Raw genomic sequence first — 25,545 nt, forward strand, 5'->3', positions numbered from 1 at the left:
TGAGGTATATAGGAAGGAAACAGATGTAGAAAGGAATACCCCAAGGGAGGGGCTGGGGAAGGAGAGTGATGGTGGCTGGACCTGCGGATGGTGGAGTCAAGAGGACCGCCTATGATTAGGAGGACAGGGCACAGAGCAAGAGTGGGAGCAGCAAGATGTGGGGGAGCAGATGGGCCAGCAAGAGAGGACTGAGGTTTGACAGGACAGAGCAGATAGCAAGGTAACAGCAGCAGAAACTTCCACTATTATTCCATCACTGAGTGTGATCGCAGTGGGATGAGTTCAGTCTCTTTTGTTCACTGCTGCATCTTCACTACTGTATCTAGAAGCTCAATACTTGAATGAATGAATTAGTGCTTGTTTATCAAGACAATGAGCTGAGACCTTGACAGAAACTCAGATCTTCTAAAAGCTGCCGAGGTGAGCAATGGTATTCCTGTTTTACAGGGGACTGAAGCAGGAAAAGCCCAGGAACCTGCCAGGTGTGGAGGACCTAGCCTCGGCTCTTCTGATCTACCCTAGGCCTGAATCAGATGTCACCCTACCTGTTCCACCTATAGGACTATGCCAGCTTCTGGTCAACTTCCAAAGTCCTGACCCAGGAACTATAGCCACTAGGAAGTCATCACATAGAACCTGCCACCCACAGACTGGGCAGACACCCTTCTTTGAAACTGACCTCCATTACAGCTCTCACACTGTACCCCCAATTATTTTTCTCTCCTCAGCTTCAGATCATGATTCCTGAATAGGTGACCACTATATCTACCTTATTCTCATGGTCTGTATAGTGCATAGCTCAGAGTGACCCCTGGGAAACAAATAGCTGAAACTGTGAACCACTGGACAAGTCTTCCTTCTACTGAAGGACCGCAGCAAGCCACCCAGGACTCAGGAGAGGAAAGTCAATGTTAAGCATGGTAAGGGGTCACAAATCCACTTTGAAAAAAATAAAGAGTCGGGAAGAGACAACAGTCAGAGCAGACTCTGCTACTTGACAGCCAAGTGCTTGACCACATCCTAATGAACTGAGACACTTGGAAAGGAGAAGCAGGGAGGGAGGGAGGGAGGGAGGGAGGGATGGATCACTGTGGTTTCAGCAACTAGACTTTCTGAGACCACTCTCAGAACACAATCTTCTCCCAGTAGCACATGTCTAAGGTTCTCAATATCAGTAGCATCAAAGCAGATCCATTCCTTAAGGACCCCAGAGATGGGTTTCAACAGGTATATATAGGATAGAGAGGGCAGGAAGGAAGGTTGATAAAGAGAGCTCATGCAAAAACCAGTAGCAGCAAGGGTTTCAACTTTGAAGAAAAGATCAAACCCCTGGGGTACCAGGATCTTGTGCATGCTAGGTAAGTATATTATCACTAAGCTACATTCCTGCCACTTTTAATTCTTTTTATATGCAATTTTTATTTTATTTTATTTATTTTTGGTCTTTTTGAGACAGGGTCTCTCTGTAGCCCCAGCTGTCCTGGAACTCACTATGTAGACTAGGCTGGACTTGAACTCACAGAGATCCGCCTGCCTCTGCCTCCCAAGTGCTGGGATCAAAGGCCTGTGCCACCATACCCAGCTATTTTGTTTTTTTTGTTTGAGACAGGGTCTCCCTGTAGTCTGAGCAGGCCTAGAATTTACTATGTCAGCCAGACAGGCCTAGATCTCACAGAGATTTGTCTGCTTCTGCCTCCCAAGTGTTGGGACTGAAGCCATGCACAACCATGCCCAGCTCTTTTAACTTTTTTTCATTGTTTATTTTAATTTTTTATTTTATATGTTTGAGTGTTTGGCCTGCATGTATGTAGGTGTACCACATGTGTACAATGCCTACAGAGGCCAGAAGAGGGCATTTGGGAATCGAATCTGGATCATCTGTAAGAACAGTTAAGTTCTGAATCGCTGAGCTCTCTCTCTAGCCCCCTTTTTTATTTTTTAAACTTTAAAAAAAAATTTTTACTTATTTTTTTTTTATTTTATGTGTATGCACGTATTGCCTGCATGTAGGTAAGTGCACCCATGTTGTGCAATGCCCGTGGAGGTCAGGAGAAGCTGCTGGATCCCTTGGGACTGGAGTTACAGACAGTTGTAAGCTGCCATGTGGGTGCTGGGATTCGAACCTGGGTCTTCTGCAAGAACAACCAGTGTTCTTAACTGCTGAGCCATCTCTCCAGCCCCACGCCCCCGTTTCTAAATTTTTTATTTTAGACAGAGTCAGAGTCTCACTATGTAGCCCTGGCTAGCCTTGAACTCGCACAGATCCACCTACCTCTGTTTCCCAAGTGCTGGATTTACAGGTCTACATTACAATACTTGGCTAGCTTATTTTGGGACAAAGTTGCCCAGGGTAAACCCTGAACTTATTCTGTAGCCAAAGCAGGCCTTGAACTTACGATCCTCTTGCCTCAGTCTCCCAAGTAGCTGGAATCACAGCTGAGTATTACCATGCTCAGCTATAGAACTTTTCCAAAAATCAAGCATGGACCACAGATATGGGTGTTCACTGTTTGATTTCTAAATTTTTCTCAAAGTCTGAAAATTTCCATGATGATGGAAATATCTAATAGCAGCATGCTCTGGGAGATGAGTGAGTAGGGGGAGTGAAAGCCAAAAACACTGGGGAGGAGTGAGGTGCACTGTGGTAATGGTCCAGTCTCCAAACCAAAGGGCAGTCACGGGGTGGCAAAGAAGAGCAGCTGGAGCCACGCTAACATTCTTCATCTCAGCAATGACTGGGGCTGAGGTTTACAGTGGGAGACAGCAACTCCTGCCAACCCCACAGGCACTGTACTCAGGCCCATTGCTGAACTTCCACGAACCATCATTATGCCTTACACAGGCAGAGTCTAAATTTCCATAGTGCTGCCTAAAATCCATCCAACACCTCAGCTTTCTGAGTCAGAGAGAAGACTCTAACCAAAGGAAGGAGATAAGACAGCAATACCCAGATGTCAACTGTGTGTTGTGACAAGAGGAAAAGATGGAACCCCAGCAGAAACTTATTTTAGAACACAGAAAATTTTACTTATTTGCATTTGTTTATTAATTTCTACAATGTCTATAGACTGTCCCATGTACTGACTATCATCATCAAAAAGCAAAACAGGAAACAACATGGTCACAACCAGGAGAATGGAGCACTTGGTCACAAAGCCAGAGGAAAGAAAGAGGTTCATCTGACCCTGTGTGGAAGCAGATGGGCTGCTTAGCCCAAACCACAGAACAAGCCATCAGAGACTTCTGGTCAGTTCTGGTGTTACAGTTTTTGTTTGTTTTTGTTTTACTTTGGGTTTCTTGAGGCAGGGTCTCACTATATAGGCCTGGCAGGCCTTGATCTCACTATACCAGGCTGACATCCAACTCACAGAGACCCACCTGCCTCTGCCTCTTAGGTGCTGGGATTAAAGGTATGAGCTACCAAACCTAGCCCAAAGTTGTCTGTAAGAGCTGTCTGATATAGCCAGTTTCCCCATACCTTGAATTCTGCACAGTCAGAGCTAACACAGTCTCTGTACCCCAAGGGCTGCCAATCCTCATGAGCAACTTCTCATCATTTTAAACTGGTGACTTGCTTCTCAGGTTAGATTCTCCTCAGACATAAACAGTTCTCCATCAGTGTCAGGGAGAGCAGCCACCTTGACTGCAATCAGACTCCCAAGCCTGCCTCTTCTATTTATAGTAAGGCCACAATCTCAAGTCACTAAGACTTGTACTTTCTGGACTGGGAAGAAATCACTGTGCTGCAGGCAATGCCTAGCAAGTCAGCACTGTAGGCGGGGTGCTGCCTCGCAGTCCCGCAGAGAAAGGGACTTAGAAGGGTTTGCATAATTCCATTCTGCAGGGAGGGTCGGGGGGTGACTGCTTCTTGTGAAGGAGTGACCACAAACTGTTAACCTGGAAATTTTCCATTTCACTACTATTTATGTATTCAAACTTGTCTTTTTAGTAAAATCTACTACAATGAAAGAGGAGACATTAAAATCTGAAATGAACTAACCATTAAGCTATACAAAGAAAGATCTATGAACAAAGCATGCAAAAGTCTCCAACTTATGAAAATACTGGACTACTTACTCTCCTAGACTTCGGTCACAAAAGGTAAATGCATTTGGGAGAAAAACAACAATATTCAGTTACAGTACAAGAACTTTCAAAAAATTGCCCACAGTCAACTTTATGTTCTGCTAAGTAGTTATCTAAACTCTTACTAGATATATTTAGATAACCTTTATTGACAAGGAAGTAGATTTATGTTAAATTTCTATTACATCCCACTACACAGAGGTTGGGACAGGAGGGTCACTTGAGCCCATGAGTTCAGGGTCAACTTGAACAATGGACTAGAGACAAAAATATTCACGTTATAATGTCAAAACACGTTTTCACTTCCTGAATTGTGTGAACATGAGGATGTCACTACACTAAAGAGATGATGGAGGAGAACCACAGATGTCTGGCTATTGGAGTGTAGCCATATGAAAAGCTAACTCCTCTCATCTTTAAAAAAAATTATTATTGTTCGTGTGTGTGTGTGTGTGTGTGTGTCTGAGTATGGGCACAAAAGTGCCATGACAGGTGTGGTGGTCAGAGGATGAGGAATTGGTTCTCTCTTTCCACTGTGGGATCTGGAGATCAAACTCAGGACATCAGGTTTGTGCAGCAAGCACTTATCCCTCTGAGCCATCTCCTCAGCTCCCTACTCATCTTGTTGTTTTTGATACAGTGCCATACTATATAATTTGAGTTGGTCCTGAATTCACTATGTAGCTCAAGTTGGCCTCAAACTCATGGCGATCCTCCTGGCTCAGCCTCCTGAGTAGAGGGACATAAGTATGTACCAATATACCCAGTCTGACTCCTCATATTCAGAACAGTCTTGGACTTTAAGGGACCCAGATGACCTATTCCAAGGGGGAGAATCCACACATGTTAGAGCAGGGTAAAGAGGTTCAGAGACAGAACTAATGGCATAAATGTGACAGAAACTCTGATAACTACAAGAAACTGACAGCAAGAAAGGATCACAGCAGGCCACGGGCCTGCAGTACATGTTGCCCAGGAAGTAAATATCCTAAAACAGATGCCCTTATCAAAGTCAAATCTGAAAAACAAATGACATTTTGGGAATGCTGGACTGTGACGCCCTGGTAGACATGGATGCCATATTCCTCAGCCCAAGCACCCGAGACATAGGGGTAAAAGTGATCCTTCGATCTTAAATTCCCTCACCTCTTTCTGTTCAACCTGCAATGCTGATTTCAAAATATCACGAAGTTGTATAAGCTGCCGTCGTTCTTCATCCTGGGCCTGCTTGATCTTCGAAAACCAAACAAAGCAAAGCAAAGTTAGACTGTGGCACACTGAAACCTTGAAGCTCTGGGCATTTCCACCCACAAGCACAGCCAGGATTGGCCTCCTTGGTGGCACACCATCTCTCCAGCCTGCTCCAGAAGTACAAGTCTAGAAGTTTCTGGACAGCACAGCATCAAGTACGAAGTTATAGACAAAGGCCCTGGCTGGAGGTGCCAGCTGTATAAGGTGGGTCAGTACCACGATAGAGGGAGCCTACTCACTGTGTGAAGATCTGTGGAGAGTGTTTCAATGGAAGGCTTCAGACTTTCTACCGCTTTCAGTCCATCCTGGAAAAAACTAGGGGGAAAAGAAGAAAAGAGATTATGCATCACAAAGGGGAGGATGACTCTGTTAGACAGAAAAAAGCTCTTTTTAAATGAAAGTGACTGAAGTTGGGATGTGAATTTTGGAGAAACAGAAACTTAGAATACCTGGCAAACCAAGAATAATATGACAAAATTAGAATAAGAAAGTAATTACAATAAGCCTAAGCATGTGTGATTTTTTTTTTGACCCACATAAAATGAGACCTGATTTTCCAGTTTATAAAGGGAAAGCAGATTCTCCTGATAGTGGTAACAAGGAATTTGAGGCCAAAAAGCCACGGGGTGCAAACAAGGGTACGTCACTAGACACTTCTCATGAAAAGGCAATAACTAAGTGGAAAAAAGTGCAGGGAAAACAAACAAACCAGGAACTTTGGCACCCATAAATAGCCAGTCTCCACCTGCAGAGTAGGAAAGCACAGTTAACTTTAAGGTCAAATATCAAAAGCAATCTCTTCCTAAAACTCACAACTCAGGGACTCAAGGTCACTTAAGACGAGAACTCAACAGAAACTGGATGAGACTTCCACAGTGAAGTCTTCCACACTGCCCCTGAAGTAGTATATCTTCATGACAGTCAACCTGACTGGATTTAGATCACCTAGGAGACACCCATCTGGGTGTGTCTGTGAGGGCATTTCTGTGAGGGCATTTCCAGAGAGGTTTAACTGAGCAGGGAAGAACCATCTGAATGTGGGGCACACCATCCCATGAGCTGGGGTCCCAGACTGAATAAAAAGAAAAACTCAACAGAATGCCAGCATCTCTCTCTGCTTCCTGTAGATATAATATAACCAGCTGCCTCACACCCCTACGAACTTCCCCTCTGTGATAGACTCAAACTGTGAGCTAAAATAAACTCTGCCTTGAGCTGCTTTTGTCAGTTATTTTATCACAGCAATGAGGTAAGTAATTAATACACCCTGTAGAGAGGAATAAGAAAAAGCGTTCCAGAGAGCCGAGGAGGAAATTCAAGCTGGTAACAAACCTGGACCACTATCAAGTCTTCCAGCCTCAGGTCCTTTGCACACACTTTTTCTGTTCTCTAAAGACCTCTACCTGTGATGTATTACCTTATCACACTTCCCATTTATTCAAGTTTGGAGATCAATACTCCTTCCTTATTGATGCCTTCCACAACTCTCCTCCGCATATTCTTTCCTCTGCTTCAAAAGTCTTCTCATAATTGCAACTATTGTCTTCATTAGTGTGACTACTTAACACATAATTCTCCCATTACATCCACTGTTCCAGTAGGAAGGGCATAAGACTTGGTACAGGATGAAAACCGGGGGGGGGGGGGTGTGTGTGTGTCCACGTAAACGTCTGTCATCCCACTGGACACCAAGGGGCTACTCTCCACTTGTTCTTAGCCAAAAGGCCAAGAAGCAATTAGGAGGCTACTCTCAAAAAAAAAAAAAAAAAAAAAAAGCTGGAGCGATGCCTCAATGGGTAAATGTGCTATACAAGCCTGACAACATGCATTTAATCCCTGAAACCCACGTAAAAAGTCAAATGTGGTAGTGTACATCTCTAATCCCAGTACTCCAATAGTGAGATGGGAGATGGAGACAGGGGAATTGGCTAGAAGCTCATACAGCGGCAGAAAGAAAGAGATACTGTGCTTCAACAAGGTAGAAGGAGAGACCCAACTCCCCAAAGTTTTCCTCTAACCTCCACATGCACACCATGGTATGTACATACACACACACACACACACACACACACACACACATTTTGGGGGAAAGTGACTTGGGTCTTGTCTCACATACATTCTTGTGGGGTTTTTTTTTTCCCCCTTTTTAAATTCATCAGTTGTCCTGTGGGACTCTCTAATATCAAATGTGCCACAAAGGGAAGAGTCATGAAAATAATACAGCCTGTTACTCAACTTAGTGATCTGGAGGAGGAAGAGAGACAGAACAAAGGAGTAGGCTATAGACACTGGCATCAAGGTAATAGGACACACTGATGCCAGACTGATAGTCTGTGTTCACCTCGTTCCTTAGATAAATGCATGGTAATTATACATCCTTGGTTCTGTGCTTTACTTGATTTTTTGTTTTCTGAATATAACACATGCTTCAGGAGCAGTAATTCAGTCAGTGTGTCATAGTGATCTGGCCAGGTGTTTGTGGTCACAGCCAGGGTGGAAATGGCCAAGTTCCCTGACTCTCTGGGCATCCTAAATTGACAAAGAAGTTTGGAAGAACTGCAGAATTACAGAAACAAAAAACTTGACTGTTCCTGTTGTGAACTCATGTGGGCCCTTTGTTTTATTTTCAGTTTTTCTTTATGTAATGATTTCCTTGATTACTCCAAATTCTGGTAAAGTAGACAGGTAGGAAGAGAAAGGAAAAAAGAACATGAGAGGCACCATGTGAGAACAGGGAAAAGTGGGTGAAGGCAGAGCCTGGGGAGGAACAGGTAGGTGCGCAAGGCTCAGTGCCTCTGTAGTCAGGCAATTCTCCCTGCAGTGCATGGAGAGAGCTGGGTAGAGTCAAGAGCTTCACTATGTGGCTCTCTTTCTCTCCTCCCTCCCTCCCTCCCTCCCTTTTGGAGACAGGGTCTCTCTGTATGCGCGCACACACACACACACACACACACACACACACACACCTACCTTCCTTCCAGTGTTGCCCTGGAGCGTGTACTCAAAGGAATGACATAAACTGAAGACATGGATTTCATCATTGTCACAACCCGGCCAATGTTACCCATCTACCTAGAATGCCTCCTCCCTCTGACTTTCAAATTCTCATCTGTACTCTCCTTATGGAAGCATGCCAGGCCTGGCACTACAGAGAGCCTCAAAGAAAAGGAGCTCAGGGGTGCTTCAATGGCTGCTGTCAGTCACTGTGACTCTAAGGTAAGTCCATTAACAATGTCTTAAGCTTTAGTCAAAGAAATTTTACCATCAGTATTACCAAATCAAACTCTGTTCTCTATTAAAGATTTCTAACGTGCCCAACCAGATTTTCAAACCTTTAAAATATAACCATTTAGATGCAATCTTCAGCACTCTTCTGGACCTCATTGCACCATGCCAAGCTCCTGAGCTCACACTCTACCTCTGTTGAAGGTCTGCCTGTAGCACCCACCCTTTCCTGGCATGAAAGCAAACTCCTCCAGGGCTCTGTTCCCAAGCCTCATCAATTCAACATCCCAAGTCCACTGAGTGGTAGCTAGCCACTGTGGCTCTCAACGTTAATGTGCTCAAAGCACAGGACAATTCAATACATACTTCCACCTCTTAGAAAGTGACCTTGTTACAGTTATTGTTTCAAAGGCTGCCCTACCTCAAAGTTCTATTATAGAAATGTGTCCTCCCTCTCCAGCAGTACAAGCTAAAAAGACAAATCTTCACCTGTTCCAGGGATTAAACAGACAAGCAAGCTCTATCTTTAAATGAAATAAAAGAACATGAAGCATTCTTCAAAATACTTCAAAAACAAACAAACAACAACAACCCCCCACACACACTGCAAAATATGAAAAGCCAAAAAATGACTAAAAAGCAAAATTAAGGGGCCAAACCAACTCCATGCCGGGGAGGCATGGTCAGGAGGCTGCCCCCGCCCCTCAAAGGGCAAAATTAAGGTGCACCAAAGTCATTCTAAGGAACACAGCTCCTTGGATCTGGGTGCTACATGGAGGCCTTGCACACTTAAAAAGGACAGCTGTGGGGAGGAAGCTGCTCTGCTGAGGACCAGGAAGCAAAAACGACTTCACAACACACAAGTGACCTCAGGTTCTCAGGGTCCCAAAGCCAAACCTCTACAGCTTCACATTTTATCTCCCAAATCTGAATTAAACAGAGCAGCCTGACTGACATTAGAGAGGGGGCATGCAGCATAGACACTGGCATGAGCACTCATCCAAGGAGGAAGTCGTGGAGAACTCATGTTTTAAAAGGTTACTGAGCTCATGTCCAAAAAAGGCCAACTAGTTCATTTTCCACAAGTAGTCTGTTGCTACCCAACTGATAGTTTGTGCAAAAGAAAAAGGAAATATTAGAATAGCTTCTTTCTAAAAATAAAATGTAAGCAAGGAAGCGACCCACTTCCTATACTAAGCAGTCAAGTTGTAGAGAGAGCTGAGCAGCTTATCTGCTATGCTACTCAGTCATCACTTCTGACAGAAAATTCACCTTGGAAATTCTACCAACTCCAGGCCTCCTTGCCTCTAGGGCACCCTCCCCAGCACACACTACATGTGACTTTAATTGCAGACAAGCATCTGAGCTCAACTGCAGAGAAACATTGAGTTACCACAGTTGTACTGTGAATCAACAGCTAGGCTCAATCAGGACGACCACACAAGTCCCTGTTGCACATACGCACTGGGTATATGCACCACACCCTGGAGATGGGAATACAGAGGATGCCAGCTAGGAGGCAGGCAGGGGGTGCTACAGAGGCACAGATGAGGAGTGATCCCTCAGGGCTGCATGAGCCAGGAGCTAGGAGAAGGCAGAGGGCATCTGATGACATTCCAGGAAAAGGCACAATGTATAGGCAGTCACACCAGCCTGAGGCATTACCCATTCATGGAAAGGAAAGCAGACAGGTGTGTCAATCTGACCTCTGAAGGATTTCTCAAACCACTCCACACCTTCCACTCCAACTGTGACCAGTTCAGCCATGCCATCCCAGACTGCACTAGAGCAGTGACTGTCCACGTCTACTCCTATCACTCATTTTCCTTGTTACAGCTTCCAGAAGCTGCTTCTAGTCCACACCGCTCCACTCAACATACTATTGGGCCTTTCGGCAACTCAGTTCAGTATCTGCTTGTGTCTACCCCAGTGGACCCTATGGTACATTGAGGGAAGAACTTGGTTTTCTGCTGTCTTGGAGCAGCAGAACCTCAAACAGGGCCTAACACACCATAGGAGCTCCATGTGAATGAATCCTCTGCTTAAACTGTACTGAACTGCCCCAACATATCTGGGATACAGTCTTAAGCTATGGACAAGACATCAAAGGCCACTCAGGTCTCTAAGGCTCTTCCACCCAGTTTTATTCCATGCTACTTTCCCCTTTACGAAGTTCGTGTCACCCCAGTCTTTTCTGTCTTCAGACCTGGACTCTGCCTGGAATGCCCTCCCCAGTCACCTGCTGGCTCCTTTTGTCCTCAAAGAGGCTTGCAATGAACCCCACAAGTATCTGAGCACCTCCCATGTGCCAGGCCTTATGTTCTGAGTATTACAGATCATAAAAGGGAACAGAGAGGAGAAAACTCTAAAACCTTACCCTAGATCTTTGTCTAAATTAAAATTTTCTGTTATATTCTCAATTAGATCCTTGTATTTCAGAACACTTTCACAAACATTCAATTCCTAGATTTGTCTCCCCAACTTATGCAAGAGTTTATCCCAGGACTTTGCATAGAGCCTGCCATTAGAACGTGCTTGATCCAAGTTTGTGGGTGGGTAAGTGAAGGAACCATGGATACACACTGATACCAGTGGCCAGGGGACAGGAGCCATGTGAAGGCTGGCATCTGGGGCAATGCTGAGTTCCCACTTGCACCCTCCTCGGCTCATGATCACTAACTTTATAGGGCCAGCAATATATGAAAGTAATTTCTTAATTTAATATACCAAATCAATACCATTTCATTTAACAGAGAAGAAAAAAAAACTCTGAGATCATGTCAGAGTCAAACAAGTTTGCCCTCTTAAAAAGATGAAAATTAGCCAGGAGTTGTAACCACACCTTTAATCCCAGCACTCAGGAAGCAGAAGCAGGTGGAGCTCTATGAGCTTGAGGACAGCCTGTTCTACACAGCAAGTTCCAGGCCACCTAGGGTTACAAGGAGACCTTGTCTCAAAACACAAAAAAAAAGAATAACAACAAAATAAAACAGAGCAAAAAATAAATGCATTTGGCTGTTAGTAGAGATTTTATTATAGCTTTTTTTTTTTGGTCTTTGTGAGACAGGGTCTCCCTGTAGCCCCAGCTGTCCTGAAACTCACTATGTAGACCAGGCTGGCCTTGAACTCACAGAGATCTGCCTGCCTCTGCCTCCCAAGTGCTGAGAATAAAGGTGTGCGCCACCACGCCCAGCCATATTTTTGTTTTTTTACTGAGAAACAGCTCTCAAGGTATAAAATCACTCTTTTGATGTGCAGGCTGCAGTAGATTTTAGTATGCTGACAAAACTATACAAGAACTAATTCCAGCATATTTTCCTTATCCCCCAAAGCAAGAGCTTATCCATTAATAGCCATTTCCATATTCTTCCTTCTCCCCAGTTGTGGCAACCGCAAATTTGCTTTCTGTCTCTGTAACATGCCTATCCCTGACTTCTCAGATGAACAGGAGCACCCAATGCATGGCCTTATGCATCTGTTTCCCTGCTCAGAATGTCCAAGGTACAGCTGTGTAGCACTTGAGCACTGCTTTCCTTCCAAAGTTCTTCCTTTTCTTTTCTTTTCTATAAATTTATTTTATATGTATGAGTGTATTGCCTGCATGTATGTGAGTGCACCATGTCATACAATGCCACAGAAGTCAGAAGAGGGCATCAGATTCCCCTGGAACTGGAGTTAAAGACGGTTCATAGCTGCCATGTGGGTGCTGGGAATCGAACCTGGGTCTTCTGCAAGAGCAATCACTACTCTTAACCGCCGAGCCATCTCTCCAGCCCCATTCTTCCTTTTCTTTCCCTGTTCCGCCCTCTTCTCTGTTGTTCTTCCCTTTCTCTCTACCTACCTCCCTCCCTCCCTCCCTCCCTTCCTTTCCTTTTGATAGGATCTCATATAGCTCAAGCTGGTCCTGAACTCATTGTGTAGCCAAGGATGATTTTGAACTTCTACAGCCTGAAGTACACTGGGATTACAGGTATGCAACACCACACCCAGTTTATATAGTGCTGGGGATCAAACCCAAGGCTCCCTGTGTGCTAGGCAAGCACTATATAAACTGAGCTACACCCTCAGCCCCTTCCCACAGTAATTTCTAAGTGAGTTTAGCTGCTATCCATGGAGGAGCATTTACAAAAGACACCAAAAAGGAGACTTACTTGCATTGTGCATGAAAATATTTAATCAGATTCTGGAGTAAATCCACTCCCTTCTTAATCTTGATTTCATTGACCTTCAGCAGATACTGTTGAGAGATAAGGAAGGAACCATCACAGAAATGAGCTTAACACAAGCTTCTGAAGACTGAGGGGTTTTTTCGTTTGTTTTTGTTTTAGTTTTTTTGAAACAGGGTCTCAAGTAGTCTAGGCTGGCCTGAAACTCCTTATGTAGTTGAGGATGACCTTGCATTTATGATCCTCTGGCTTTACCTCCCAATTGCTGGGATCACAGGAGTGTGCCACCATACCTGGTTTATGCAGTGTTGGTGATCAACCCCAGAGCCGTCTGCATGCTAGGCAAGCACTCTACCAACTGAGCTGTATTTCCTGCTCAAGACTGATTCTTTCTTCTACTTCTTTAGCATCTTTCACAAGTAGGGAGAGCTTGTGGAAGACACTGGTACCTTCTGCATGCATGAGTAAATGTTTCCTTTACTTGGGTGCCATTCCAATGACCTCTGGCCAGGTCATTCAGTCTTTAAGAACCAAGGATTCATATTAACTACACAGTCTACCTTACCTGGCCAGGATAAGCTGGTTACATGTTAGAATGATGATGGCTGGAGTGAATGGGAGTTCTTGGATCTTGGATCTTCCTGCAAACACGCTCCCGTCCAGGGCCCCTTTCTTCATTCGGGCACTGTCCACAACTCTAACTTCTAGATTTTTGTAGCTGAGACCTTGTTAACATGTTGCTAACCCCAAGGCAACTCCCCTAAATATGAGTGCTAAAATGGCAAATTTTAAATTGAATTGTGTCAAAATCATTTTGAACTTTGAGAATTCATTAAGGACCACTTAGTAGGAAGCCTCAGCATTAAGAAATGCATTTGTTCCTTCCTAAAGGTGTATAGAACAATAGCTCCACAAATCCCCTTCCGCCTCACTGTTAGGTGGCGGTAAAAGGACCCTATAAGCACATCTCATCTCCAAGAGGATGAGATGTCCTTGGAAAACCTCAGTTGAGCCCCACGCATTCCCACTTGTCTCACAGGGCTAAGTCCATGTCAACGTACTTCCCCAGATCAGCTGTGCAACCCTAAGGAGACAGAAGCTGCCCCGAAACCGAAACAACAAATTTCCTTTGCTCTGTATGAACTGCCTGTGTATCCTCTTTTCCTTCCTTTTTGATGGTTATTCACTGTTAATTGGATGTCTGGCGACGGACCAAAATGATACAATCTTTAATAAAATGCTTGGCAATGGATCAAAACTTAAAATGTGTGTACTCTTTGACCCAGAAATTCTACTTACCGGAACTTGTTCTAAGAGGTAATCAGAAAAGTTTACAGAGATGAATAGGAATGAAGGTTCATGACAACTTTGTTTGAAATAGTGCCCTGTTTCAAGAAGACTGTAACAACTGCCACTGAACCAGGGGCTCCATGAGCAGAGCCCTGAACAGCAGACTCCAAGCAGAAGGGAGGCCATTTTCACATACCCACAGCAAGGCACAAAAACACAAAGGCCTTCGTGTTCCCATGGTGTCTGATCTTGATAAAGGCTTCTGGAGTCTGCCCCCTGCATTTGCCCTTCTCCAAGGCACAGGCCAAGGTTACAGGAAGCAAGGGCCCCAGGGTACCGACTCCTAGCGATTGATGTCTGGGAGGGAGCCTGTCCCTGGACACAGAGGGCACAGCGGAGTGCCATCAATGTTTTCTGGCTGATTCTTCATCCCTCCCCCTCACTGACTACATGAGTAAAGAGGGAATCTTAAAAACACCTAAGGAATATTCTAGCTAACTCCTTTGAGAAAAAACAGTTTGAGAAAGTACAGAGGCCGCCATAAGGAACATTCCTTAAGCTATTATTTATATATGTATATTATATATTATATTTTTATTCATTTTGTTTGTGTCTGTATGCATTTATGCAGCTGCACACAGAAGTCAGAAGAGGGCATTAGATTCCTTGGAGCTAGAGTTACAGGTGCTGTGGGCAGCTTCTCTTGGGTGCTGAGATATGAACTCAGGTCTTCATGGTCTACTAAGCCATCCTTCAGGCCCTCTCTTCTACTTTTAATCAAAGGTTGGTATTAGACTGACCTAAACCTATGCTTGTGGGGAGGTCCCTGTCCATGGCCTAAGCTGCATGTGTGCAGCCTGGACCTCACCTTTCACAGCATCTTACCTCACACATCTGGAGCTGGAAGAACCGTCTCTCCTTTTCCATCTCCTCTGCGATTTCGGCCCCACTTATTTCAGTACGAATCATCCCATGGAGCTTGGCGTGTTCCTTTTTCTCCTTTTCTATTTTGGTTCTACATGAGAAGAAAAGAAGAGATAAATCAAGAGGCCCCTTGGTGTAGTGTTCCAAACTGGACAGCCTCAGAATCACCTTGTTTCATAGTTTGCTGAGACAACCACTCATCACACACTTCAGAACAGGCAGGCTCTTAACTCTCGAAAAGAAACTGTCATAAAAGTATGCCAAACTCGGCCTTCCCTTACCTTCTCAACAGATGGCCTAAGCACCTGCTAGGTCAGCTCTGGGTCAGGATATAGAAGGCCCACACATACCTACTGTTTGTTCACCAACCTCTTTCCTGAGCCTTCCACCAACACACTCTACAAGCCTCACTTAGTGGAGTCACAAGGTTCCCCTGTTGTCCCCTCTTTACAGAGTTCCTTGCTACAGATCACACTGCTCATCCCTTCTGCTTTCATGCCCCTTTCCAAGGTGACTTTATGCTGAGCTATATTACCTAAACATGTGCAGTTCAGGTATGAACTGAACAGATGGGCACACACCCAGAAGAACCAAGGGGGAAAGGAGTCACAGAGCCACATCAGCCAGAGGGAGCTGGAAGTCACTGTGGATTTCACACTGGAGAGGAGATACAGAAAGCCAACAGAATGTACTGGATCTAAAATTGGCTGCCACAAAGGCCAGCATGGTACCTCCTGCTATACCTCAGGGGCAATTGGAAACGCAAGATGATATTTTCTTTAAAATTCATCAACAGGCTACTTAAGTGTTCTCCATCATGAGGAATAAGTGAGTACGAGAGAGAGAGAGAGAGAGAGAGAGAGAGAGAGAGAGAGAGAGGAGAGTGTGTGTGTGTGCACACGTGTTTAAGAAGAGACAAAGACATAACCTCTTTGTCTTTGGGCTTGGCACTTAGGGTAAACGCACAATCTGAAGAAGAAACAAAAATGTAAACAAACGGCCATTTGGCAGGAACCCCATTCAGCGAATTCAGGCAGCTACAAGGAGGGTACTATGGCCCCTGGACTTACAACTCTAAGGTTACTGGCCATATCTCTAAATACTCAGTAGGACCACTGCTCAGGAATTCTGAAGACATCTCAAACCTAGTTATTTATCTTGGGATAAAAGAAACCTCCTGTGTGAGTGGGTAAAGAATTGTTTCCTATATTTATCTTTAATTTACTTCAAGGTGCTGCTCCTTCTTCAGATTCTGGGTTTCTGTCCCTATCCTATCCAGGTGCAGCTTAATCTTACAGAATGTGATGCTGTCTCTCTTTACAACCAGAGCATCTCTCTACCTGATCCAACTACCCAGAGAAGTACCTCTTTGCAAGTTCAGTGAGGGTGGGGAAAACATGACCACAAACAGAAACAGCTGGAAAGAAGTCAGTCAATCTACCTCCTGGCCCCAGATCCAGAGCCCCTTGTTGGGTAAGCAGCAGCCCCAGAGTCTTGGTTCCCAGCTGTGAAGCAGGAATGTTGATCCCTGCATATGTCACTGAACTAGTCACAGATAAGAGATACTAAAGGGACGGATAACGGCTGGGGCCTTTCTGGGCTAAAAGATATTCCAAGTCCCTTGGTTTAATGCCACCCCTGCCAAGCATATGAGTGGATGTCACTACTGAACTGGGGATACCAGGCAACTTCCAGATGGAAATGAAACCTTTTCATGGGTAGAACCAGTGTCAAAGGTGTGTTAGTCATATTAACTGAAGAAATCCAAAGATGGCTTTTTTAAAAAAACTCCCAATTACAGGTTGGAGAGATTGTTTAGTGGTTTAAGAGCACTTGCTGCTCTTACAAAAGACCAGGAATTGATTCCCAGCCCACATGATAACTCACACCCATCTGTAATTCCAGTTCCAGAGGATCCAACACCCTCTTCTGGCCTCCACAGGCACTATACACATGAGGTACACATATGTAATATGCAAACAAAATACACCATTCAGTATGTCTCTATTCTCCCTGGCACAGGGATTACAAAGTAAATATAAAAATATTTTTTAATATATTTTTAAAAAAAATTAAAAAATATTGTTTCTTCAGTTTTTAAAATATTTAAAACCCTTATTCTTCAAAATCACTAGCTCTATTCTAGCTGGTCTGAATCTTCCTGCTTTGGGAATGAGAAACTGATGAGAAATGTTAACAACCACCTGCAGCCAGCTGCAGCCAGCAGAGCTAACTGCCATGACTGGTCTTCAGTAGAGATTGTGTACCTGCTATGAGTCACAGAGCCCCCATCTTTTATATTCTTTTCTTTTAATTAAGTCATACAATTTTTTTTTATTGAGTCACATTTAAAAGTACTGTAATAATTTAACCATTCTTTCTTTTTAAAAAACATTTTGTGGGGATAGAGAGATGGCTCAGCAGTTAAGAACACTGACTGTTCTTGCAGAAGACCTGGGTTTGAATACCAGCACCCACATGGCAGCTAACAACTGTCTGTAACTCCAGTTCCAGGGGATCTGCCAGCCTCTCTGTCTTCTGCGGGCATTGCACGACATGGGTGCACTTACCTACATGCAGGCATAACACTCATACACATAAGATAAAAATAATGAAACATCAAAAAAAAGTGTATATCCTTTGCTAAGGTTAAAAAAAAAAAATCAGCTGAGTGTGGTGGTGCACGCCTTTAATCCCAGCACTTGGGAGGCAGAGGCAGGTGGATTTCTGTGAGTTTGAGGCCAGCTTGGTCTACATAGTGAGTTCTAGGCCAGCTAGGATTAAAGACACCCCCGCCCCCCCGCAAAGAACCAAGTAGAGTGAAGGCACTAGGGCTTGCAGACTCTTCCTAATATCAAAATGGCTGGTATTTCAAAGAAACAAAGACCTAAGGCTAAAAGCAGATTAAAAAAAAAAAAAAAAAATCTGTGTGTGCGCGTGCACGTGTGTGTGTGGGGGGGGGCGGGGAGTGTTCATGTTTGTAACTGAGGGTATACATGTATCCTGGATACATGTGGAGGTCAGAGGACAACCTCAGGTGCTGGTCTTTGCTTTCTATCTTGAGACAGGGTCTCATTTGCTATTGTATACCCAAGGCAAGCTGGCCCACAAGCTTCCAGAAATTCTCTGTCTCCACCTCTCATCCCACCATAGGGGCACTGGGCCTTTTTATGTGGGTTCTGGCAATTCAAACTCAGGTCTTCACACTTGCACAGCAGGTGCTTTACTTACTGAGCCATCTTCCCACCTCTATATGTTTCTTGTTTTGTTTTGGTTTTTTTTCTTCTTCAAATTATGAACCACCAGAAGTAAAGTGTAAAAAGCCACGTTGCCGACATAAACAGTAGTAAAATGGAGAAAATGCTTAAAAACAATAAAGGGAAATGTCTCCTGAGAGAAACTGACCTAAATTTCCTCAGTGAGCTTTCCAGAACATCACATTCTATAACCATCAGGACACCACAGAAAATGGACAAGGGGCTCCCTGGAAGAAGTCACCCTCCTTAGAACACAGACACGAGGTACAGAGGCGCCTGTCATCACAGTGAGCCGGGACAATATAACTTTAAGTAAATTCTTTCCTGGATTCAGATTTAGTCAGACAATCCATTCAAACAATAAAAGCTTGATTTAAAACTAAAACCTCAAATTACCTACACATACTTTAAAAAATGAAAACACTCACATTTTTGTTTCATAGTCCTTCCAAGCTTTATCAAAGGGCTTTTTCAGATCCTGTAAACAGAGAGGCAGCAATTAAGTAGGACTAATCATTAACTTCAGTGCAAGACAAACATCCTTATGGCCCAACCAATCCTGACACTGCATTAATTTCTAAAAGAAATCATGTGTGGAACCTTATTTAAAAAAAAAAAAAAAAGAATCAGAGAAATGCTTTTAATAAACTAGGGTTGGGGTGGCCAGCCTTCTTTTTTCTTCTTTCCCCTTTACTTCCTTTTTTCCTTCTTTCCTTCCTTCCTAGTCTCATTTATAAGGAGAATTACAGACTATATAGCACACACTCCAAAGCAGGCCATATTACATGGCTTTCATCCAGTCTCAATGTCCCTGGCCCACCTTCTCACCTCCACTGTACTTCGTGCTCTGCACTTATCCTAAAATTAAATAAAAAAAATATAAACCTGAAAATATAGCTGGGCTTGGCACACCTTTTAATACCAGCACTCAGGAGGCAAAAGCAGATGGATCACTGTGAGTTCAAGGCCAGCCTGGTCTACATAGCCAGTTCCAGGTCAGCCAGGGCTGCATAGTAAGATCTTGTTTTTTTTTTAAAAAAAGGAAGAAGGAAGAAGGAAGAAGGAAGAAGGAAGAAGGAAGAAGGAAGAAGGAGAAGGAGAAGGAGAAGGAGAAGGAGAAGAAGAAGAAGAAGAAGAAGAAGAGGAAGAAGAAGAAGAAGAAGAGGAGTAGTATGACTTTCCCTTAGGAAGACTGTCTATGCTAGGACCTTGGTATGCTTAGTCTCCAAGCTGGCTCATTCTTCCCCTCTGTATTATACTGCAGACCCTGTAAATCAGACTATGAAGAGCTGGGGTTGTGGCTCACAGTAGAGCCGTAGACCTAGCACTAGCTCACACACCGCCCAACAAACCAAAAACTCTCCATACTATCCATTTGCCAAGCTTGCAGCAGCAGAAGAGTTACCACTGTCCCAGCAAAAGGTAATATCAAAATGCTAAATTAAAGGAAACAAATCCAAAGGACATGCTGTGGTAAGAATGTGGTGTGGTGGCTGCCCCAATGGCCAGCACTGCTCTGACTCCCACGCAGAGTGGTCATGTGACCAAGACCCAAGTCCTACCCCTTTTACTCCTTTCAGGTCTCCTTTCAGCAAACTGTCCAAAGGGAAGGATATTATGTTGTTCATGTTCTGAATCTAAAAAGAAAACAAAACAGGAAAAAATATTCTTAATTTCCTTTATAATCTAAAGCAAGGATAACACCAATATTAAGACATCTGGTAATTTACCTTCACACAAAACCTGGCCAGCACAGTGTGATAGCCTTATCCACACCCACTTTATTTCACAAGTGAACATATATATCTAATGAAAGGCCTAGATCTGTATGTTAAGCTTCTATTCTTACACTGTGAAAAGACAGTCATTACAAGGAATAAAACCTGTCTGAAAATAGTCAATGAGACGATCAGCCAGTCACAGAGCCTAGAATAAAAGGGCACAACTCACTTCCTATTGACACAGCTGCGGGCCCACTAGGGGCTATGTGTGTGTGTGGGGGGGCATCCCAGGCAGCATGCTCCCAACATGGAGTGGAGAGGAAAGCAGATCCAGGGGCTTCGGTCTGCTGGGAAAGCATGTGAGTGAATGCTGAGGGTGATGTGAGGGTGATAAGAGAAGAAATGGGGGGAGAGGGAGAGAGTAAGGGGTGGGTGTGAATGGGTGTCAGAGTGAAGGAGGGGCTGTAGTCAGTGAGTGTATGTGGGGGGATGCAAGTTGAGTATAGTGTTTCTGAGTGTCTGGATGAGTGTGTATCTGCAGCTGGAAAGAGGAGACAGCTGAGAAGTTAGGGTAGGAGTCAGGGAGTCCCTTGTCCTCCCTGAAGAAGAAGCCAAAGATGCCAACTTGAATTGTTATCACGGAATAAATCTTGTGAAATCAAAGCCTCCTGACACACTCAGTACACACCAGGGGCAAGCAAGGCTGGTCCACTGACAGCTCCAAGTGAGTGCTGTATGAACTGCAAAGTTCTAGCCTGGAATCACAGGCCTAAGTCCTGAGCCCCCAGTTGCCCTCCCCACATAGAAAATGAGATTGAGACCTGCTTCTTCCCTTTCTGGGCTCAGCCCACCCCATGCCATTAGCACAACTGACCGGCCATGCCAGTAGGGCTGCCCTCAACCACATTACAGGAATAGGTCGAAGAAGACAGGAAGGACTTTGTAACTTCTGCATTCATTCTCAAAATTCAGCAAAGGAAATTTAACTTATATTCTCCTTCAATAGAAAGATAAAATATAGATACCATTTTTAAAGATAATTTGGAGGGGGCTAGAAAGATGACTTAGCGGTTAATAGCACTGTCTGCTCTTGCAGAGGATCCAGGTTCAATTCTCAGCACCCACATGGAAGCTAATAACCATCCATAACTCCAGTTCCAGGGGAATCTGATGCCCTCTTCTAACCTCCAATATATGGGTGTCATGCACGACATGGGTGCACTTACATACATGTAGGCATACACTCACACACAAGAAGTAGAAATTAATAATTAAAAAGAAAAGACAGTTTGGAATGGGATTACCAGATACTTTCCAACACAGAAAATTTTTATTTTATTTCATGTAAATGTATGTGTATGTGGGTATACCCATGTCATGGCACCTGTATGGAGGTCAGAGACAACTTGCAGGAGTCAGTTCTCTCCTTCCACCATGTACGTACACCACAGGAATTAAACTCAGGTCCTCACAGCCTTGGTGGCAGGAACCTTCACCCTCTGAGCCATCTAGCCAGTCCACAGCCTTGGTGGCAGGAACCTTCACCCTCTGAGCCATCTAGCCAGCCCTCAGCACATGAAATTTTCAAGTGAGGTAAGAGCTCACTTGAAAAATACTGCCAAGGTACTCAATAATGCCTGCACCAACAACCATACTGCCAAATGAAAGCTCCATTAACAACTATCATTTCCAAAATGATTTTTTAAGTAACTGTTGCCTTAGTTCTAAGCAACTCAACATTGGTCACAGACCTGGCATTGGTCCCAGGCACACTGTGACCTGCTGTAACTTGTGAAGATTAACCATAACAGATAAACTTTTAAATACTAAAAAGTTCCATCTGAGATGAGGTCTGTGGGTGACAATGACAAACAAATCTGTGCCAATGATTAATCTCTGAGAGCAAGCACACCTGGATTTCCATTGTGAACTGGCATGAAGGCCTCACCCATCCCTGCACCCACAAGGCAAAGGACCAAGGCAGACACCCTACGCTGCTCCTGGCTGCACAGTCATCCTTGCTCCTGTTACCATTCCCCACTATCTGCTGCTTCACCAACCAGTGGTCCCTGACACCTCTCTGCTCTCTACCACACAGCCACACTAAGCCAAGTCTTCTCCACATCCCAGGCACTTATATACCCTTACCTGCCATACCCACATCTAGGCCTTCCCAGACCTGAATGTTTCTCTGCCCGACTGATGTATAGTATCCCCTGTGCCCTGCTACAGACTGCTAGTTCCTGAGCTGCCCCATCCCCTCTTTCAGTCTTGCCAGACTTACATAGAGCCATGTTGTTAACAGATACCAAACTGCTTATTCCCACATTAGGGGACTAGGGGGCATTAGGAGATCTGCTCTCCAATGCATCTGCTCTGCTCCTTTCATCTCCCCATTCGGCTACTAAATCAGGCCAGCCTGGTCTAAATAGTGAGTTTCCAGCCAACTGGGGCTACAGAGAGGCCTTCCTTATCTCAAAAAAAAAAAAATTTTTTTTTTTTTGTGGTATAGATAGATTTATGAAGGAAGGGGTAGGCAAAGTCTGGCAGGGAACAGCAGAGACGGGCGAGCAACTGTGGAAACTGTGCTTCCCAGCTGGTCCTCCCTCTGTCCCCTGACTGAAATGCCCTCTCTAATCCTTACTGTCCACAGCCTCTGAACTCCCAGCAATTCAAATACCAAGTAGTAGCCTGGTTCCCCAGCAGGAAGTGACCTTCCCTTCCCTAACTCCCTCAATACACTCCACTTCTCTTCCCTAACTCCCTCAATACACTCCACTTCTCTTCCCTAACTCCCTCAATACACTCCACTTCTCTTCCCTAACTCCCTCAATACACTCCACTTCTCTTCCCTAACTCCCTCAATAACGAACTCAAAAAACAGAGAATCAAGACAAGAAGTAACCCAATTAAAAGATGGACTAACTCCCTCAATACACTCCTTTTTCTTCTAGCACTTAGAAGGCCCTGGTACCATCTGTTTTACATGGTATGGTCTAGAAAATAGCACTCCAATGTACCTATCATGTGTCCCCAGCATGGGGCATAGCCTGAGAATGACTCAGAACAGTACTGGTAGTATGAATCAATGTACTGCTGCCTTTAAATACAACAGAGCCTGATATGGTGACATATGCCTAGAACCCCAGAACTCTAGAGGTTGAAGCAGCAGGGTCCTGAGTTCAAAGCTAGCCTGAGCTATTTAGTAAGACCCTGCCTCAAAATAACAAATAGCAACAAGTTAAATCAAGTATAATACAGCAAATGTGTATGAATTCATCAATCTACTTAGCAGTTATGGAGTCTATTTTGTAAACAACTGGCTAAGAGAATAAATAAAACATATGATGCATAATAACATACATACACACCAAGAATTATAAAATCTAGGACAGGGAATGTAGCTCAGTTGGTAGAACACAAGCCTAGCAAATACAAAGCCCTGGGTTCAATTTCCAGCATGGCATAAACCACGCATGGTACAGCACATCTACAATTCTAGCATTCAGGAGGTAAAAGCGAGAGGATCAAGAGTTCAGGGTCATCCTCTGAAAAGTTCAAGGCTAGCCTGTTATATATGAGATCCTATAAAATAATAATAATAATAATAATAATAATAATAATAATAATGAGAAGGAGGAGGAGCAGCAGCAGCAGCCGCCACCGCCACCACAGGGCATGATAGCACATGCCTTTAATCCCAGAACTCAGGAGGCAGAGGCCAGCCTGATCTACATAGTGAGTTTCCAGCCAACGGGGCTACAGGGAGACCTTTCTTATCTCAAAAAAAAAAAAAAAAAAAAAAAAAAAAAAATTGGTACAGATAGATTTATGAAGGAAGGGGTAGGCAAAGTCTGGCAGGGAACAGCAGAGAAGGGCGAGCAACTGTGGAAACCCGCACACTGGGCTGGTGCGCTTTCATCTTCACCCATTTAAGCTTTGAGTATGACAGTCTTAAGCTACACACTGTGGACAGGGCACACAGTTCCCTGTGAAAGAACATCTGATAGCCAAAGACAAGTGAGAAGAATGGTACACAGGAGGTGCACACGGCCCCAGGACATAGCACGTAACGAAACAGGAGACAGAGTGGTCAAGAGATGACAATTTAGAACACAGCTGCCAGGAACTCACAGTTTAGCAGGGAGGATAAACTGCCTGTAAACTTGAATGGAGACTCCATGCACCATAAGGAAAGCACCAGGGATTTCTAAGAGAGTCATTTTTATTCTGGAAACTAGGGAAATTTTGGTTGAGCATGGCATGTGAAACGGACCTTCCAAACACAGGGGAGAATTCTGGCTTTTGTGGGGATGGATGGCACAGCACCCAGGCAAAGGAAAGGAGAATGTGGAGGGTGGGCACTGATGAAGGTCAAAGCAGCCACGTTAGCAGAGGGGGCAGTGGAGACCACTGCTGAAAAGGGAAGCAGATGCCATGCTTCATTCACAAGGTTTTCTCTTTGGAGTTAGACAAATTAACTGAAATAGTAAACTATTGTTTTTTGAATCAAAATTAAGTTCAGTAATAGAGGCTGAAAGTAAATCAGTGGTCACCTGGAGCTGGGGAGATGGGATTAACTGTTAGAGCATGTAAGGGGTGTGACAGGGGAGTCCTAGAACTGAAGCATGGCAAGAGGCACACTTCTAGGGACGGTTCCAAACAGCACTGACTCATTTATATGAGCAGGTTTTATGATATGGAAAGCATACCTCAGAAAAGCTGTTTATGCAGCTTGTTTAAAGGAACAAATAAAAACAGAACCTCCATCAGTGGTTCACTAAGTCCTCCTTGCTCCCACATGAGCCTGTTTGCCTCTGCATTTCCACACACGTGTGTAAGGCAGCAGAACCACTCTAGGTTTCTGCTCCTCTACTCTGCCTGACCAGAAAACAGATGTGAGGGAGAGAGTTATCCTGCAGCACAACCTGGGGCAGAAAGGCTAACAGGTCAGAAGTCTCTTTGCTCCATGTATCAGGGCAGCTGCAGAACAGAGCGCCACCAGGTTCTGCCCAGGAGAGATGAACAGGCAGCCCAAACACTGCCAACAAGGATTAACTTATCCCCAGGCAACCACTCAGAACACTTTCCCTCACTCTAACCTAGCGCTGTAAAATGCCTTTCAAACAGCAAGCACCCATGAACACAACGATCTCTCTTAATCAGGGCTGTAACTGTGGCCCAGCCAATATGCAATCTTTTAAAAATAACAATCCTCCCATATTTCTTCTTTTTCCCTCCCTCTTCCTATCTTTGCTTTTCCTAAGTTCACTCGGACAAGATGAGTCAGTTGGAGCCAAAAGTCTATAATCTCCTAAGTACAATAAAGTGACTAGGCCAGCAGGGCAGGGAGCAGACAGAGGTCAAGAACAGTCACTATGTTAACACCAGAGCTGATAAGTGGAAGGCGGATGTGGATGTAGTAGAGCCAGCCAAACCACCTTTACACACTGTTCTTCCTAAGTATTCTAATTTGGAGGGTGGGGCTTAAAATTCCTTAACTCTAGTTCTTACCACCTCCCACATTGGCTCACAGGGCAGTATCTCATTTGTCCCCATACCTCCAATCACTGGCCAGAATCACAACCCCACCATAGAGGGCCACCCATCTCTCTGGTCCAAAATCTA

The 25,545-nt window shown here is 44.3% G+C and overlaps 1 protein-coding gene across 4 annotated transcripts in view; it reads right to left on the reverse strand.

Annotated features, from left to right (window-relative positions):
- The window catches only part of Asap2 (ArfGAP with SH3 domain, ankyrin repeat and PH domain 2), a 183,959-nt gene that overhangs the window by 64,513 nt on the left and 93,901 nt on the right, over positions 1–25,545 (reverse strand). For 2 of the 4 annotated variants that reach the window (XM_008850138.3, XM_008850136.3), the window contains exons 4-10: positions 19,759–19,833; positions 18,625–18,674; positions 14,901–15,030; positions 12,711–12,796; positions 5,577–5,652; positions 5,233–5,319; positions 4,078–4,086 (exon numbers count right to left, since the gene is read on the reverse strand). In XM_008850138.3, coding sequence (XP_008848360.1) covers positions 4,078–4,086; positions 5,233–5,319; positions 5,577–5,652; positions 12,711–12,796; positions 14,901–15,030; positions 18,625–18,674; positions 19,759–19,833 — 513 coding nt within the window. The remainder of the gene's footprint in view (positions 1–4,077; positions 4,087–5,232; positions 5,320–5,576; positions 5,653–12,710; positions 12,797–14,900; positions 15,031–18,624; positions 18,675–19,758; positions 19,834–25,545) is intronic. The other 2 variants (XM_008850139.3, XM_008850137.3) reach the window with 1 other exon arrangement.

This window comes from Nannospalax galili, unplaced genomic scaffold (assembly GCF_000622305.1).
Source record: "Nannospalax galili isolate Female #2095 unplaced genomic scaffold, S.galili_v1.0 scaffold100, whole genome shotgun sequence".
Taxonomy (NCBI): domain Eukaryota; kingdom Metazoa; phylum Chordata; class Mammalia; order Rodentia; family Spalacidae; genus Nannospalax; species Nannospalax galili.